Raw genomic sequence first — 19,527 nt, forward strand, 5'->3', positions numbered from 1 at the left:
TACACCCTGCACCCCACATCTCTCCCCCACAGTTCACCATGCACCCCGCATCTCTCCCCCACAGTACACCATGCACCCCGCATCTCTCCCCCACAGTACACCCTGCACCCCGCATCTCTCCCCCAAATCTCCCATCTCTCCCCCTCTACACTACTCCCTGCAGGCCACCTGCTGTATCTTCCCCCTCACTACACCCTGCACCTCGCAGGTCTCCATGTTGCTCCACTACACAGGATACAGTGGTAGGTCCTGCTTACAATTACAGACACGCCTATCCGGTCATGTGACCTTGTGACGTCAGCAGGTCCTCTCGGCGCCTAGTATGTAGCCTTTACCTTGTGTGGCTCAGTCTCGCACCGCTGACAGGTGACCCGTGTGTACTGACTGTGTTCTCGGCTCCTCCTCGGGGATATTACAGCACGTGTGACGGGTGAGACTCTTATACACGGGGCTTTCCTTGGTATTTTCCTATCTCCTTTAAGGAATGAAGCTGAAGGAGTTGGAGAGCCGCCTGCAGCAAGTGGATGTCTTTGAGAGCCCCAAGCTGCTGCTAGAGCAGTATCCCACCAGACCTCACATTGCAGGTGAGTGGTCTGTCCCTGGTAGGTGAGTCCTGCTCATAGCTGCGGTGCTGTTACCTTGTATCAGTATTGTGTACTATTGTACCCACTTGTTTCTATACAATCTATCCCTCCATTAAATAAAGGGGACAGGACCCCCCTCAGTCCCTGAATCCTGGAGGTCCCAGCAGCCGGAGCCCACATTAGTCATACATTGGTCATGTACATTGGCGCTAAAACCCCTTGTTACAGTTTTCGGTGTTTTGGCAGTGACAAGTTACTGGAAACATCAGGAAAGGTCCTGGAACACCTAGTAACTAGAAATATAGATTCTCATTCATCGACCGGTATACAGCAGGGGTTCTGTCGCTCCTTATTGCCTCCCTGTATGCGGTACGACGCTCCTTATTGCCTCCCTGTATGCGGTACGACGATCCTTATTGCCTCCCTGTATGCGATACGACGCTCCTTATTGCCTCCCTGTATGCGATACGACGCTCCTTATTGCCTCCCTGTATGCGATACGACGCTCCTTATTTCCTCCCTGGATGCGGTACTACGCTCCTTATTGCCTCCCTGTATGCGATACGACGCTCCTTATTGCCTCCCTGTATGCGATACGACGCTCCTTATTGCCTCCCTGTATGCGGTACTACGCTCCTTATTGCCTCCCTGTATGCGGTACTACGCTCCTTATTGCCTCCCTGTATGCGGTACGACGCTCCTTATTGCCTCCCTGGATGCGGTACTACGCTCCTTATTGCCTCCCTGTATGCGATACGACGCTCCTTATTGCCTCCCTGTATGCGATACGACGCTCCTTATTGCCTCCCTGTATGCGGTACGACGCTCCTTATTGCCTCCCTGTATGCGGTACGACGCTCCTTATTGCCTCCCTGTATGCGGTACGACGCTCCTTATTGCCTCCCTGTATGCGGTACGACGCTCCTTATTGCCTCCCTGTATGCGGTACTACGCTCCTTATTGCCTCCCTGTATGCGGTACAGCGCTCCTTATTGCCTCCCCGTATGTGGTACAACGCTCCTTATTGCCTCCCTGTATGCGGCACAGCGCTCCTTATTGCCTCCCCGTATGTGGTACAACGCTCCTTATTGCCTCCCTGTATGCGGTACAGCGCTCCTTATTGCCTCCCCGTATGTGGTACAACGCTCCTTATTGCCTCCCCGTATGCGGTACGACGCTCCTTATTGCCTCCCTGTATGCGGTACGACGCTCCTTATTGCCTCCCTGTATGCGGTACGACGCTCCTTATTGCCTCCCTGTATGCGGTACGACGCTCCTTATTGCCTCCCTGTATGCGGTACGACGCTCCTTATTGCCTCCCTGTATGCGATACGACGCTCCTTATTGCCTCCCTGTATGCGGTACTACAGCGCTCCTTATTGCCTCCCTGTATGCAGTACGACGCTCCTTATTGCCTCCCTGTATGCGGTACTACGCTCCTTATTGCCCACAGGGTATAAAGCCCATTAGAGTCACATGGTACTCTGCTCACGGGCAAGTCATGGATGAGATTGGTGTCCTGCCAGTTGAAAAAAAACTATATTGTATTGAGCATGCTTTTTTTTTTTTTTTTCAGAGCAGAACTCCAATGGAGACAGATACCCATAAAAAAAATTAAAAAAATGCAACGCACAGATACCTTAAGGCTGTGGCCCCACGTTGGGGAAATGCAGCCTTTTTTTGTTGCAGTTTTTTGAGCCAAAGCCAAGAATGGCTACAAAAGGAATTGGAAATCTATAGAGAGCTTCTCATACTTCTACCTTCTGATAAATCCACTCCTGGCTTTGGCTCAAAAAACCGCAACAAAATCTGCAAGAAAAAAAGCTGCATTTCCACAACGTGGGGCTTTAGCCTAAAGGGGTTATCCGATTTCCAAGTATTGATGGCCTGGCCTTAGGGTGTCGGGCTCTTGCAGATCTTTCTGTACCAAGGCATTGCAGTTTTTGGTAATATTTACATACTGCAAGCCAAGCTTATCAGTCTGTGTACAAACTGTATCTGTGCGTGTAGGTACAGCAGTACTGTCCCATAGACTTCAATGGAGAAGCACTGCATTACCTACAATTGCCACTACAGTTTATACGGCCAGTGTGCAACGTGGCTCACAATATTTAAACCTTGCCGAGAGCTGCGCTGTCTTGGTATAGATGATCTTTGGGGGTTATTGCACCTCCACAATATTGATGGCTTATCCTAGGGATACGAGAAACCGGGATTTTCCAGGAGTTACATATTGATGATCTATTCTTAGATCAGGGCATAAATATCAGATTGGTGGGTGTGATACCCAGGATCCCCATAGCTATTTGAAGTAACTGCAGCATTTGGGTGAGTATTTCGGCTTCTTCATTGAATATGCATAGGGGCTTTATTTGGTATTGCAGCTCATCCCCATTCACATGAATGTAGATTGCATGAAGGTAGTCAGACCGATATAAATAATGAAGTAACTCTGTCAAGAGTCGTGTCTAGAGATGAGCGAGTACTGTTGGGATCAGCCGATCCGAACAGCACGCGCCATAGAAATGAATGGAAGCACCTGGTACTTCCGCTTTGACGTCGGCCGGCCGCTTAACCCTCCGCGTGCTGGCTACGTCCATTCATTTCTATGCGAGCGTGTTGTTTGGATCGGCTGATCCGAACAGTACTCGCTCATCTCTAGTCGTGTCTCTTTCAGATAATTATTTTGGGCAGATGTCCAGAGTTTGACACGGACCAATCTGCCCTTCATGGTCTATCCCAGGGTTAGGCAATCTTTGACACACCACCTGTTGTCAAACTACAACTCCCAGCATGCACACTTGTTTTGCTGTTCTTGGACCTCCCATGAAAATGAATGGAGCATGTTGGGAGTTGTAGTTTTGTATCAGCTGAAGTGCCGAAGTTTGCTGACCCCTGGTCTAGCCGAACTAGGAACCATCAGTATTGAGATTCTGCTACTAATGATATGACTTTGAAAACCAAGATTGACAGACGACAATTACAATGAATATGTGTATTTCATTTTTCTAGCCTGTATGCTATATACTATCCACAACACATTTGGTGATATTGAAGATAAAGTAATTGCAGATCTGGGCTGTGGGTGTGGAGTGCTCAGCATCGGGGCAGCTATGTTGGGTGCTGGGTAAGTACAAGCTTTTGTGTTCATTTCAGAGTAATCACGTTCCTCTAGTCTGTTCTAATATCATTTCGCTTGTCTCTTAACCTGTGTTTGTCCCTGGCGTGCATTTTATAGATTTCCCAATTACATCTGCTGGAAATTTGTTTCAAGACTCATCTACTCTAGTGAAATATTTCCTGACATTTCTTCTGACTTTCCCCCAAGATTGTACATGAGTAGCTGCAGCCATTCCTAGATTACTGTCACATATGCAATTTTTTTGTTGATCTACCGATTATCGATAAGTATTGTGTACTGGGTTATTTTGCTTTACTTCTCTATTTTTCCTTTGTCCGGCAGGTTATGCATAGGATTTGATATAGATGAAGATGCACTGGACATATTTAGGACAAATGCTGAAGAATTTGAACTTCCAAACGTTGACTTGGTTCAGTGCGACGTCTGCTCACTGCCGTGTACCGCCTTAGAGAAATCTGTGGACACTGTCATAATGAATCCTCCTTTTGGTACAAAACATAATAAAGGTAGCATTACTGTATATTGCATTTGCAGTAATACTTGTAAAGTATACTCTAGTTGTTATGAATAGTTGAAATCTGTGCAGGGTATTGCTGGTTCAGTCTGTTCTATGACTGTATAACTAGAGATGAGCGAACACTGTTCGGATCAGTCGATCCGAACAGCACGCTCCCGTAGAAATGAATGGAAACACCTGTGACGCTGACTTTGCCGGCGGCCGGCTGGCGTCACAGGTGCTTCCATTCATTTCTATGGGAGCGTGCTGTTCGGATCGACTGATCCGAACAGTGTTCGCTCATCTCTATGTATAACCCTTCTTACATGATGTTCTGTCAGTTGTACTGTTGTTAATAATCACATTATGGCTGTAATACATTTTATATTTGTCTCTGAGACAGGGATGTGTACAATAAGAGGGGGCAGACTACTCCTATCTATTACTACCGCTATTATTGTTTTTACATGTAATTCTGCCAGAAGTAACTGTACAATAGCAAAATAGCCTAATATCCTATCTGTAACCACACAAGCAACCAGAAGTAGATAAAAGTACATAGAAGACTTTTCTTACATTGTAAAACGTGAGATTTTCAGAATATTCAATCCTTTGCATAGAGAAAGCTGTTTGTAGTCATTTTACTCCAGTCTTGCATCTATGTACACGAAGTTTCTGTAAAAGGGAGTGAATTGCAAATTACTTAGAAGGGAAACACCTAGTGGCAGGAACTTTAGGCTAAGGCCCCACGGGCCGTATCCGCAGCACTAAAGTGTTTGGAAGTTTGCTAAAGTGCTGCGGGAAGAACCGCTGCATGATTGCATTGCTGTTCTTTCTGCAGAGCTTTTAAGAGAAAGTTCACAGAGTTTTCCTCCGCGGACTTTCTCTTAACAAATCTATGGGAAAGCCGCCGGCGTTTCTGTAGATATAATTGACATGCTGCAATTTGCAAAGCCGCAATGGCTTTGCAAATCGCAGCATGTCCGCGCTGTGATCTTTTATGCAAAGTGAGGATGGGATTCGCATGAATCCCCATCCACTTTGCATGCACTGTACAATGCCGCGATTTTTCCCGCAGCATCTCCGCTGCGGGCAAATCGCAGTGTTTTCGGTCTGTGGGGCCCCGGCCTTATAGAGGTTTTCCAGGCAGAAAGCAGCAACATTCTAATTACATTGCATTACATTTTGGTATAGAATTGTATGCTTTATGTAATGAGACTAAGCTGTCTGAAAAGTTAGTGACTAGAGATGAGAAAGTAGTGAGATATTCGAGATTCGAGATTCGTTTCGAGTAGAGCCTCAATATTCGACTACTCGATCGAATATTGAATCCCATTACCGTCTATGGGAAAAAATGCTCGTTTCAGGGGAACCCACTATTCGACTAAAGGAGAGTCACCAAGTCCACGAGTAGCAGGAGGAGAGTGTTTAGGAGGAGCGCTGTGCAGTTAAAGCGCACGGACCCCATTATAGTCTATGAGGTCCATGCGCTTTAACTGCACAGCGCTTGCAGTTGCGCTGATAAAAAATTAAGCTCCCTTGTAACCGCAAGCTGCCATCTCTCCCGACTAGCAAGGAAGAGCCTGCTGCAGAACAGCGTTGATTTGCCGCAGGCTTGTCTTTGCCAGTCAGGAGAACTGGCAGCTTGCTTGCTGTTATGAGGGAACTTACTTTTACTCATAGGAATGAATTGACCAGCATTGATTGGCCAGTGTACAGCATTCAGCCAATCAATGCTGGTTCTGCTGGAGGCTCGTCTGTGAGGAGGCGGAGTCTAAGATCGGACCACAGCAGTTTCCATTGTGATCCGATCTTAGACTCCGCCTCCTCACAGACGAGCCTCCGGCAGAACCAGGGTTGATTGGCCGAATGCTGTACACTGGCCAATCAATGCTAGTCAATGCATTCCTATGAGAAACAGTAATCTCCCGCATAACCGCAAGCTGCCAGCTCTCCCGACTAGCAAGGACGAGCCTGCTGCAGAACCAGCGTTGATTTGCCGAATGCTATACACTGTATACAGTATGTTGTATTAAATATTTGGGCTGCTGAAGGAGGGCGGGGGATTTCAGATGCCAAATGCATTTTCTACTTTATGATTTGCTGCCATGGGAGTTTCTTTTATTCATTGCTGGAAGACTTACCAATCTATCTTCAGTTATGTTGATACGAAATTGCTTTCCTTAGGCATGGACATGACGTTTCTGAAAAACGCTCTGCAGATGGCGAGAACATCCGTGTATTCACTACATAAAACATCTACAAGAGAAGTATGTATATTTTATTTGTAAGGCAATCCCTGTACATTATAAGATGAGACAGGAAATACCTAGAACTGCCAACATGTCTAAAATAATGGCTTAACATTGTAATGTCCCTACTTTTCTAGCATGTCCAGAAGAAGGCTGCAGATTGGAAGGTGAAGATGGAAGTAGTAGCTGGTAAGCATATCCCGAATTATTGAAAAGGCATGGGTCATGAGAAAGTCACCTAAAGTTTAGAGCTTCATTTGCAGAGGTAAAGGAATGAGAGTTCTGCCCACCACAGTGGTAATGAAAAGGGCTATTGGGCCGTAGGTTAGTAATAAAGCTTATCCAGGACAGGAAATGTACGGGTAAACTTTTTTACTTCCTGGATAACCCCTTTAACTCAATGGTATACATGGATAGCCTTCCTGTCCTCCTTGAACTTTGATTTGTGAGCAGTCAACAGGTATAGACCCAGAAGACGTTTACCTGCTTCCCACACTATTACTTGTCCTCTCCCTGTCATGGGATTGTACACTGGTTTGGACTCCATTGTTGTTTTCCCACAAGCGTTATTGTATCTCTAGCGCTAAGGACAATCTGGTTATTGCTCATGTTTTATTACATATTCTCAATACAAAATTGCTGAACTGTAAATTAAGTTTTTATGTTAACCAGTGCATATTCTGCAAAGTACTACTGCATTGTGGAAACAATGTTATTAACACAAGTCGTAGGTTACAGCGGTTGAGTGGGTGTAAGAGCTGTGCCCAAGTCAGAAGGCTGGGCAGAGATCAAAAATGACTCCTATCCTGGTCATTTAATACCTTAGATCCCAGGACTATTGGTGACTACAGTGTTTCACTAATTAGACAGGGTCAAGAGGATGCCTCTGCCCCCCTCTGCAATGTATTTGCCATGGCACCTAGTCAAAGGATCCGAACAAAAGACAGTCATGTTTTGGGGAAGGGATGATTTTGACATCACCGTAATACAGCAGTTCCTTCACAATATCACACTATATAACTGTGATTATTTGCCATGTATGCTTATTGTAGATGTTCATGTCATTTGTGGGCTGCAATAATAGTGTCTTAGTACTTTACTTTGTAAAGCAAAACATCATAAATAACGTCTTAAACATGGTCTTATTTGTTTTCCAGAGCTCCGCTATGATCTACCCGCATCATACAAGTTCCACAAGAAGAAATCGGTAAGTTAGCAACAGTTGCACCAGTATTATTAAAGGGAGTCAAATCATTAGAACTTCTCTCCATGGCTATAGGCACGTGAATCAGATTTGGTTTTCACCTTGCGCCTCTGTTGCTGAGATATCAGTTTTTTCTATAGGTAAATGAGCTCCTTAGAGCAACAGCAATGTACTTGTTTTCTTCAATGAGTTTATGTAGTGTCAACATATTCTGCAATCCCTGAATGCATAAACATGGAGAAAACATACAAGATGTTGCTCTTGCATTGATTTGAACAAGGACTCCATGCTGCAAGGCAACAATGCTAACCACTGAGCTATTGCTCTGCTCAGTTTTTTGGAGCGGATTTTGACACTGAATCCACCTCCCATTTACTTCAATGGGAGCCAATCTTTTTTCCCCTACAAAAAAGAAGCGAGCTGCCCTATCTTGTTGCGAATTCCGTGGTTGACTCAGCCATGGTGTCCATTCCAATTAGGTCCATTCTTCAGCCCTAATCCAGAGCAGCACGCAGTGCACCGACATCCTGTCGCAGCTAGCTGCACAGAAGTGTTCACACATGGAATGCAAATTCCACCATGTGAGCATACCATAACAAAAGGCCATCTCTGACCAATAGAGGCATTGAGGGAAAAACTTGGTTGAATTCAGATGACCTTAAAGGGATTCTATCATTAATTTTTTTTTATTTTTTTTTTGTCCCTAACACGTAGTAATAGCCTTAAGAAAGGCTATTAGTCTCCTACCTTTAGATGTCTTCTCCGGGCCGCCGTTCGGTGTATATAATCTGATTTTCTTCAGTATGCAAATGAGTTCTCTCACAGCACTGCAAGAGAACTGTCCAGCGCCGCCTCCATCTTCTTCAGGAAAGGGTCTTTTTCCGGTGGTGGCTTCTTCAAACTTCTAGGCCTTGGGCAAAGCGGACTGCGCATGCCCACCGGCCACAAGAAAGTGGCCGCTTGCACAGTATTGTAAGCAGCCATTTTCTTGTAGCCGGTAGGCATGTGCAGTCAGCTTTGCCCGAGGCCTAGAAGTTTGAAGCCACCGTCAGTAGACCTGTATCTGAAGATGGAGGTGGCGCTGGACAGTTCTCTTGCAGCATTGGGGACGCCCTCAGTGCTGTTTGAGCGCTGGGGGCCACCCCCAGTGCTGCGGAGAGAACTCATTTGCATACTGACGAAAACTGGATTATATACCGAACGGTGGCCTAGAGAAGACATTTAAAGGTAGGAAATGAATAGCCTTTCTTAAGGCTATTTCTACATGTTAGGGACAAAAAAAAAGACTTAATGATGGGATCTCTTTAAGGGCTTGTGCACACAACTGTGTGCTATCCAGGTTTCTCCTCTGATAGTACACTGATCTTTTCATTTCAATCAGCCCATTTACACAACCTTGGTTTTCATCAATTCGGGCCGATAGTCAATGCTGCAAAACTCAGGACAGGTCATATTCCTGTCCAGTCAATGAATGGGGCCGTGGAAACACAGCCGCCACAAGGATGACTTCTGTATACTGTTCAGTCACAGACAGCGGCTTGCACCTGCTACTAACCTATATGTTGGCTGCTGGTGATACTCACAGGCCACTAGACTTTGGCACACCACAGGAGATTGTATGTGCCACAATAAAAATCTACACCAGTTAGGGATTGGCGTATAGATCAAGGCATTTCCATTCCATCCAAATGGTTTTTCTCTCTACAATTCAGCATTTTTATTACTGCAAATCAGTTCCAATACTTAAAACTAGTAACATCATAGGGACACGGATTGTAAAAATGCAGCTATTACAATGCATTACAGCCAGTTGCATGCTGGCGCCTGCTACACAATCCATCTAATCTAGAATATTTATGACAGTTACTGGAAAGTGATTCCGTGTTACTACACTGACAATCATAAGATGCAGGATATCCCCTTCAAATACCATAAGTAATGTTCCTATAGCTTCTTACTGTTTGTGTTGCCACAGGTTGGTTCCTATATTCTAAGGTGGCATCAAGTGCAGGTTTTTTTTTTTATCTAATTCACAAAAACCCCAAAATGCAGCCATTTAGCAACTTTTTTTATTGAATATTCTGATATACATGTTTAAAGTACATTTGCGAGTAACAAGTCCTCATTACACTTGATCTGAAAGAAATTCTTTAGTATTAACAAAAAACATAAATATAAAACGTTCCAAGTGCCACTCTGTTCCATCTAATAAAATAAAAAAATTCTCCTTGCAGGTTGACATTGAAGTGGACTTCATTCGATTCTCATTTGTCTGACCTTCACCATCTGAAGACTTAAAATAGGCATTCAATATTTTTGAATTTTTATTATTTTTCTAAAAAGAAAAAAAAAAAAAAAGACTTCAGGAGCATCTAAAACGCTGCAGCAGCTTCACTGAGCTTCAGTCTTCTGCTGTTTTGGCTCTGGTTCATCTGTGGTCTTATCCTCCAGCTGCCTCTTCTTTGGACTTGTTGGTGCTTCTGTCCCATTTTTAACATCGGCCTTTTCAGACTCTGAAACGGGTCAAAAGTCGTTAGAATGAAGACGTTGGAAGCGAGAATTGACTTTCATTTTATACTGTATATAACCAAAACAAGACATTGTATTTACAGCCAAATGATTAAATCACCAGATATTCCAGGTACATGAGAACAGTGCCACCTGCTGGATTTATGAATAGCATTACAGTAAACGTGCCCAGGTGGACACATGCATGGACAGAGATAATGGTGAGCCAGCTGCTTTCTTATATTGCAGAGTATTATCTGCTTGTGAAGCAATGACGTCTCGTTCTTAGTTCTTGCTCAGCATCTCCAAACAAGCAAAGACAATGCAGCAGCTTCAGACATGGACACCTCAATACACCACAGATCCTCTTCATACGCAATGGGGTGGAGATGAGTGTCCACCTCCAGTAAGTTTAATTTCAGAGTACTTCATCTGAGAATTTATTCAATTTTCCATTCAGATTTCACCCTGTGTTACATTATCAGAACCAGCGCTCATCCCCTCTCCAGTTTTCACAGTTACCTGTACTATGGAGGCTTACACAATATTGTAAAAGCACATGCAACTTACCTGTAAAAACTGAAGAGGCAGGGGCTGATTCTGATGATGTGACCCAGTGTCACAATCAACCCAGAACCCTTAGGACCAGGTTGAGTAAATACTCAGGAAGTAGGTTTAAGTTATCTGGATACTCCCTTAAAGCAACACTTCCATTGGATGGTTCTAGCTGAATTCTACAAGTTCTCCACTGCAAATAAGTTTTTGCCCTTGTTTAAAAGGGCTTGGTTTCAAAGAATCTTTATTTGTGGGGTGGCCCTATAAACCACATGGATCCAAGGAGTATATTCAAGAGCACACAGTTCACGGAAACTACTGCGAACAGCAAACTGGGTACAACACATCAAGCTTTGGAAGAATACCCTCAACCAAGTGGATTACAGAGGAGCACACCCAGGCAACCAAAAACTGCCCCTGTGTGTGTGTATGTAATGCAACCCCATAATGAAAGGAAAAAAATAAAATGCAGTTTTCTACTTTTAGTCGATTACCTTAGATTTAAAAAAAAAAAAAAAAAAAAGTTATATGTGATGTATACAAATGTAATCTTACCTTCCATATCCTCTTCATCACTGCTGTCAAATTTCTTCTTTTTCCCCTGGAATTGTATCTTCTTTCTGGAGGAGTCATTACCTCTTCCGCCCCTTCCTTTCCCTTTAGCTTTCTTCCCTCCTGCAAATAAGATTTTAAAGAAGCCGCTCACATTAACTGAAGACACCGCTCACATACAGACATGGCTGGGGCACAGAATCCAGTTTAGCCAAGCACATCTCTTTCAGAAACCTTCCTCTGGATTTTTACAGCATTTTGTGTATGAGGTTTTACACATGACCACTAGCAAATACCTGGGGATACTCAACAGTCCATAGATGTAAGTAAGGTCTTATGCACAAGGAAAAGCCCCCCAATGTTTCTTTATAGTCATATGGACTCTGAACAGTATGCAACATACCAAGAAACTGCCACGGCAGTATAGAGGGCAAACTAGATGCTAGAATTTGGCGAGAAATCGGGAGGCAGAAGACGCCTTAAATTCCAACAAGTGAACCTAGGCCAAATCTCCCCAATGAGTGTTACATATTGGCCAAATATACAAGTGTTACAGTCACTCACCTTTTCCCTTCCATTTATTATAAGATTCTTGTTGATCATCTATGATCTTCTTTAATGCAGTTTTCTCCACATCACCCTCGAGAAGTTCCCAGTTCACATCCTTGTCCTTCAGCTGTAGATTGTCATTATTTGCAGCTTTGGCCTTCTCCAGCGCTTCTTTTGCATTGCTTTTAAATAATATAATTCCCTTGGAACAAAACAAAGTTTTGGTGTTAAATCCTTAGTATGTATAAGTTTTTCACTGTTGGAGACTAAAGCAGACTGCTAGGCAGACAAGTTGCGTTCAGCACTTGTACCGTGAACACTTATTGGACCCCAGGAGCACATAAGGGGAGTTCTGTTCCCCCACTTGAATAATGCAGCCGGTACTCTGTGCCCACCGCTACTTTATTCACTAGCCAAGTGTAGTCACATACAGTGAATGGAGCAGCAGTATCACATGACAACTCTTCCATTCAGACAATACATAGGGACCCCCTCCCCCCTTCCTTGCTCCATAAGTGAAGAGTATTTACCTCCTTTGCTCCCCTGCTAAAATCAATCCACTTTATTTCCCCGTGAGTCTGAAATAAGGCGTGAATATCTTCTCTGGAAGTCATGTTGTCCAGTTCACCTGAGAATTTTAGCAGGCAGCCAGTCTGTTCATCTAAGGATTTCTGGAAACCAAAAGATAACAGGTAAACGTATGCAAAAAGTGACTGTACTTTCCTAGCCCATCATTTCAGCCTGATAAGCTTCCCATAGTAGACCAGCTCAGTTAGACAATGCTGAAATATCCGTGCAGATATCGCGTATTTCAAGCCATTTGGGGCTGGAGCATATCCTTTAACTCTTTCAGACTTCTGCACATTTTGGCCTCTAGAACTACAGGTGTTGCCACGTTTCAAGAACCCAAACATTAGTCTGTTATACCTGTACATGAAAGGTCCTCTTTAAAAGGGATATTCCAGGATCTTAATGGTCTATCTTAAGGATAGGCCATTGATATCAGATAAGTGGAGAGCGCCGTCACCAATCAGCTAAAAAAGGGTTACAGCGCTCTTCAATCTTTGTATAGTGCGGTGTGGTATAGCAGGCTTGCCTCACTCTGTGACTGACAGACATGACAGCCTTCACCCCGGTACCACAACTCCTTTAACAAATTAATGGGGCATCAGACCTACAATCTTATAGTATGGGTATCTGAAATTTCCCTAATGTGGGACAATTAAAGGATTATCTTATCTTATATGAGGACAAAGGAAGGTTTTGCATGTCTATTGGAGTAGCGGGTTAGTACCGAGCTCTGCATATTGTGTAACCTTTATACATAGCATTTATAAGAGGTCACATGTATAAAATTATTAAACAAATCCAAACTACATACCATTTCAGCTTCTTCTGCTTGCTTCTGGGCATCAGCCTTTTCCCTAAGGGAGAAAAAGGGAAAATTTCACATCTGGATGTAGAGTCTGGCTAATCCTGCACACGTCTATGCAGCTTTATATACAGGCTCTTTACCATATTAAGACTATATGGGAAACATATCACAACCCCTGTGCCCATTACACTGCACATTACACATGTATACACACAGGCCACCATTGTTTAGATTGATTCATTTCCCAGTTGCAGAGTCTGACATGAGCAATCGTACATTTACAGAGCGCTGCAGGACAACCTGACATTTACTTACTGCTTAGACTTTGCTTTGGCTTCAGACTGTTTGGTTTTTCTTTCTTCATTCTTCTTGGCAAAATATTCTTCTCTGTGGAAGACGGTAAAAATATTCAGAAAATTACTCGTCAGATTCAAAAATCTCAAAGAAAGCCCTGTAGCCTTGATTGTCACATTCCTAACATTACAATACTATATATTCCTTATTTTCTACTTAAGGCTAAGGCCCCACGGGCCGGAAACAGCGCTTAAGCGCTGCAGGAACAACCGTTGCGTGAATGCATCACCATTCTTCCTGCAGCGCTTTGAACAGAAAGTTCACAGAGTTTTCCTCCGCGGACTTTCTGTTACAATTATATCTACGGAAAGCCGCCGGCGTTTCTGTAGATATGATTGACATGCTGCCATTTCCAAAACCACGCCAGTTTTGGAAATCGCAGCATGTCCGTGCTGCCATTTTTTCCACAAAGTGGGGATGGCATTCGCATGACTCCTATGGACTTTGCAAGTATTGTAAAACGCCGCGATTTTTCCCGCAATGTTTCCGGCCTTAGGCTAAGGTCACATATTGCAAGTTTGCAGCAGGAGAATCACCAGCAGTTAACCCCCTGCAAACACAGTGCATGGCATGTAAAAATATCCAAAGTCTTGTGCTTTCCGTTTTAAACACATTGCAGGATTTCTCTCTGTTATGCAAAGGATGAAACCAGGGCTAGCCACATGTGAACCTGCAGCACAACATAGCCTGATCCATACATATTACCAGGCCTTTGGAAAGAATTAAGCCCGACGCACTTACTTTGACAATACGATCATGTCAGAATCTTTGAATTTGAGATCTCTGTTTTCCAAGAACTTTTTTGCAGCCTCTTCAGTTTCAAATACAATAAATATGGAACCCTGTGAAGATATAAAGCGTCCAGCTTACTGATTTACTATGGCGCATCCTCAGACCAAGAATAAAACTAATTTATAGGAAAGAGCTAGATTAGTGGGAGATACGGACCTTAAATGCCTTCTGAAGCGTCCGTCTCATCTGAATATTCTCAATGGGACCTTTGCCCTCTAGCCATTCTTTGATATCATCCAGGGTTGTATCGGGCTGAAATCCTTTCTGCAAGAGTTAAAAGTTAGGTTAGTGTTACGTCAGATATCTTGGCAAGCTACAAGACGGCCATGAAATACAGATGAAACTGCCTGCTTTGAATCCATGTGGCACCAGATTTTGTGGATAAGTCAAAGGGATCTATGAAAACACGGGCAGCTATAGGACAAGTCTTATTATTTGATGGGCCATTAACAGATAAATATAGGCCTAACCAGTGAGGACTAGAGATGAGCGAGTACTATTCGAAACTCCTGTTTCGAATAGCACGCACCCATAGGAATGAATGGACGCAGCCGGCACGCAGGAGGTCAAGCGGCCGGCAAAGTCTGCGTGCCGGCTGCTTCCATTCATTCCTATGGGTGCGTGCGTTCGAATAGTACTCGCTCATCTCTAATGAAGCCCTCACCAGATGCACCCTCAACAATTCCAAAGATCCCTTTGGGAGCCAAGTTTTATTAATGCTGATTAACGTCTATGGAGAAGATCTATTATCCCATCTGTACGGCAAATCTAAGTTATGGTTGTGCGAGTAGCTGGATTGACTTGAGGCTCACGTCGACGCGACTTACAATGTAAACCGATTTGCTCTTTATTGTATTCTTATACTCTTCTGTGACTTCGGGTAAGGGCTTGTCAGGCGACCGTCTAATTTTAGATTTCTCCTCATCGATCTCTAGCAGACCAGTCTTGGATTTTTTAAGTGCTTCAAGAATTTTGGTAAAATCTGTCGTCAGTTTGTTCAACCTATAAAGACAGAATAAAATGAATACCGTATATTGCTAACCGCACCACACATTCCAGCATCGGACAGTAGAAGTTTTAGGGTCATACCTGTTAAACTTAATCATAGTCTGTAGGGGCACCCAGCCATCATCAAGGCCGATCTGTTCCTTTAAGAACTTGTCTCTTGGAAGGTTATGGTCACCAAAGTAGTACTAGAAAGAAAATACCAAGGACAGGAATTAATGGAAAGCAGTGTAGACTTCGAGTAACACCGCCAGATATCATGCAAAGGTAACACCGCCAGAATCTGCAAGAAAACTTACCTCAATCTGCTGACAGATCTTTGTATCCAAGTCTTGTACTTGTTCGTTGTTCCCATTTTCCGCCATTTCAAAGCCTAAAATAAAAGTGAACGTGTTTAGAATAAAAAGTTAGGTTTATAAAATCTCAACTGCATAGCCTACATGTATACGGGCTCAGGCTTATGCTATATGGTGATTTAGTAGAAGAGGCAATCTCAGCGACATGTGCTGTATACAGAAGTGCAGGATGTATACATAGACGCTATATACACACACTCCTCCGGGCATGGTACAGGTACATAGGCAAATACAGGAGCGCCTGTAGCCACAGACGCTGAATTAATGATGGGGCTGTACCACTGTAAACACAGGAGAATGGCTGGGATCACTAATCCACAGGCTTTGGGTGACAAATGGTGTCAGATCCCTGGAAGTTGCTTTATGGAGGATGATTCAGTGCGATGAGCGGAACAGTTCTAAGCAATGTCTCATCATGCAGAATGAATGTGCCAGGCTTCGGAAAGGTTCCACATAGCAACGGGGGGAAGCTACACCCACAAAGCGAATGTATCACCTATGTGTATACTATAAGGGACAGACTGGTCATCTTCTCTTGCCCTAAATATACAACATCGGGCAGTATACTAGTTATATTTCTGTACTGACAGTTAAAGCAAAGCTAATGAGCCAAAATTCGCTGCGACCCGCCAAATATCAGCAGGTGCAACGGACAACATAGTTAGGCCTTATTCACCCTGATACTGGGCCATGAAAACGGTCCCAATAGTCTGAGCCGGGGGTCAGCAACCTTCAGCACTACAGCTGCTGTGCCACTACAACTCCCAGCATGCTCCATTCACTTCCATAGGAGTTCCAAGACAAGCAGAGCAAGTATGCATGCTGGGAGTTGTAGTTTTACAACAGCTGGAGTGCCAAAGGTTGCCGACCCCTGGTTTGAGCCGTGGCAAAACAGAAAAACAAAACAAAAAAAAACTACTACTTTTTCACAGATCTCAGGTGTCACTCGGCCTCAGAGCCTAGTCACATGACTGTGTACTACTAACAATACCAGACAGACACTAGTCCTGCAGGGACTCCTAACATTATGGACGACTATGACCCTTGGAGTCTGGATCCCTGCTCAGTCTCTGGTCTGAGAATTATGGATGACATTCGATCTCTATTAGACATTGATCGCAAATCCCCAGCAAATTAGTGTCCGATGGATGCAAATCCCATCTCCATCCTCACCTGTCCATGGCACTATGATGCCCCGTGTTCCTTGTGGCAAGGATTTACACTGGAACAGCCAGCGGCAGAGGACACTGAAGCACCAGGGGGACAGGTGGGATGTGCAGGACCCCTGATATCGGTGATAGATATCCAACCACTGCACTTTGGGGGTGGCAATCCCATATAATTCCACATTTTCTAACCCACCTATGCCAGTTTTCTGGTGCAGGGTGAATCCCCCCCCCCCCCATTTGTAGCTGCAGAGTAAAGTTTCTACTAGTAGTAAAGGTAAGATCATCGTTACCATAAAGAAGTCCCATAGAAATGAATGGAACCGCAGTGCAAATGCACAATCTGGTGTTGCATTCATGGTGGGGGTCCCAATGATCAGACAGTTCCCCTGTAATAAGGGGATCCCCAGAATATCCCTTTAAGCATTATCTTCCCATTTCCTGGGTTTGGCCTCCACGTCTTCCTATGATCCTCCCTTGCAGTATAGTTTCAGCTGATGCAAATAAATCTCCATTCTCCAATGGTCATCTACTGAATCTCCACAAGCTGCAGAGAAACTACAACTCCCAGAATGCACCTCCACGTGTCTCCTGCGGGGGGCACTCTGGGAGTTGTAGTTTCCCAGCAGCTGGAGGGTTACAGGTTGCAGCGCACATCATGCCTGGGAGCAACCACGTGTAAGAAAGGAAGGGGGGGGTGCGGAAACGTCCAAGTGTCCCGGGCAGCCGGACCACAGAACTAAGTATAGGCGATCGGGGATTAACCCTCTCCCCGCCTGAGCTCTGTGCCCGGTACAGGCTTATGTAGAAGTAGAGCACGGAGTACACGGCGCAGGCCCACGCGGGGACGACTACACGAGCTGCCGGGGCCTAGACACGCTCCGGCCCCCCTCCAGTATCCAGGCCTGCACAGTCACCTCTGAGGGGACCTCCGGCCGGCACATGGCTTGCCTACTTACCGGAGCACGCCGCCGTCCTCCCGGTCTACAAGTCACACACTGTTCGGTCTCAGCCTCTGAATGACGCGCTGTTTTAAAGGCAGAGCTGGCTCAGCACCGCCCCCTCCCGGCATGCAGTAGTAAGCACACCCGCCTGGCGCCACCTGCTGCTGGCCGTAGTATACAGCGACTTCGTGTCATGTGTAGTCTCCTGTGCAGTTCGGTACTAGCGACGTATCAGTTCATCTTGTTTGTCGGAGAGGCGGACCGCGGAATGGAAACCTATAGCCATAGAAAAGCACCTGCAAAAACCCACGGACCGATAGACTATAATGGGGTCCGTGTGGTTTCCGCACAAAACATGCAGGAGAAAGGTCATGCAAGGAGCGCCTCTCTCTGCAGCAGGGACCCAAGGCTGCTCTTACACAACCATATTGGTTTTATGGTCCGCAAGTTGCTGATCAGCAAAGCTACCATTTTACTTCAGACGCCCGTGTCCTGCTGCACGCGCTCATAGAGTTCTATGGACGAGTCCGTGCAGTGCCGTGAATTCACAGCCTGTGCGCACCTCGGTCACGGCACACCACGGATAAAATATCCGGTGGTGTAAGAGGCCGCATTGAATATAATGTGTCCGCAAATGAAAACCCTCAATTGCGGACTTAGGCTGGTCTTATATGACCTCATTGATTTTACAGTCCGCAAGTTGACAGTCAGCAACATAGACACCGCAGACGTCCGTGTCCTGCTGCAAGCGCCCATGGAATTCTATGGGTGAGTCCATGCAGTGCCATGAATTCACGGCCTTTACGGACCTGCTCTATTTAGTGCAGAGGCCCAGCACATCACGGATAAAATATCCAATAGTGTAAAAGGCCGCACTGACTATAATGTGTCTGCAATTGAAAACCCTAATTTGCAGACTTAGGGAGCCTTCACAGAATAAATGCTCCGCTCATTCTGAACGTAAACCCGTTCAGAGTGAGCGGCGTTAAAACAGATCCCATTGATTTTTATGGGTGCGGCATACGCGTGCTCCCCATTGAAATCAATGAGAGGCTTTTTTACCTATTGCTTTCAATGTGATACGTGCAAGTCACATTGAAAGCAATAGGTAAAAAAGCCTCCCATTGACTTCAATGGGTAGCGCACGTACGACCAAACCCATTGAAGCCAATGGGATTGTGTTTTACGCCGCTCACTCTTAACGTGTTGACGTGTCAGAATGAGTGAAGTGTTAACTCCATGTGAAAGCAGCCTTAGGGCTCATTCACACTACGTATACTGAAGCTTATTCTGAACGTAAAACACGTTCAGAATCAGCAGCGTATAAAGCAGCTCCATTCATTTCTATGGGAGCCGGCATACGAGCGCTCCCCATAGAAATGAATGGGCTGCTTCTTTCACTGCGAGCAGTTCCATTGAAGTGAATGGGAAGCACTGCGTGTACGGCTCGGAATGAGCAGAACTTGCCGTATACGCCGGCACTTCCCATTCACTTCAATGGGACTGCTCGCAGTGAAAGAAGCAGCCCTTTCATTTCTATGGGGAGCGCTCGTATGCCGGCTCCCATAGAAATGAATGGGAAGTGTTCGGCAGCCCTGCTGTAACGCCGGCGTGTACGGCTGTGATACACGCTGGCGTTACGTAGTGTGAATGCACCCTAAGGCTAGAGAACCACATAGTGGAAATACGGCAT

The 19,527-nt window shown here is 45.0% G+C and overlaps 2 protein-coding genes across 2 annotated transcripts; one reads left to right on the forward strand and one right to left on the reverse strand.

Moving 5' to 3' along the window:
- The first annotated feature begins 359 nt into the window (after positions 1-359).
- On the forward strand, positions 360-10,028 carry METTL5 (methyltransferase 5, N6-adenosine). Its single transcript, XM_075284169.1, has 7 exons — positions 360-584; positions 3,597-3,711; positions 4,048-4,232; positions 6,410-6,492; positions 6,612-6,663; positions 7,632-7,681; positions 9,913-10,028. Exons 1-7 carry the CDS (start codon positions 485-487, stop codon positions 9,952-9,954), a joined length of 627 nt encoding a protein of 208 aa, XP_075140270.1. The 5' UTR covers positions 360-484; the 3' UTR covers positions 9,955-10,028.
- SSB (small RNA binding exonuclease protection factor La) lies at positions 9,733-17,952 on the reverse strand. The gene is made up of 12 exons (XM_075284168.1): positions 17,850-17,952; positions 15,668-15,741; positions 15,453-15,556; positions 15,191-15,365; positions 14,520-14,627; positions 14,313-14,413; positions 13,533-13,604; positions 13,224-13,266; positions 12,373-12,513; positions 11,858-12,044; positions 11,297-11,416; positions 9,733-10,191 (listed from the first exon to the last, which is right to left on the reverse strand). The coding sequence occupies exons 2-12, from the start codon at positions 15,731-15,733 to the stop codon at positions 10,070-10,072; spliced, it is 1,239 nt and encodes a 412-aa protein (XP_075140269.1). The 5' UTR covers positions 15,734-15,741; positions 17,850-17,952; the 3' UTR covers positions 9,733-10,069.
- Between the last annotated feature and the right edge of the window lie 1,575 nt (positions 17,953-19,527).

This window comes from Leptodactylus fuscus, chromosome 8 (genome assembly GCF_031893055.1).
Source record: "Leptodactylus fuscus isolate aLepFus1 chromosome 8, aLepFus1.hap2, whole genome shotgun sequence".
NCBI lineage: Eukaryota > Metazoa > Chordata > Amphibia > Anura > Leptodactylidae > Leptodactylus > Leptodactylus fuscus.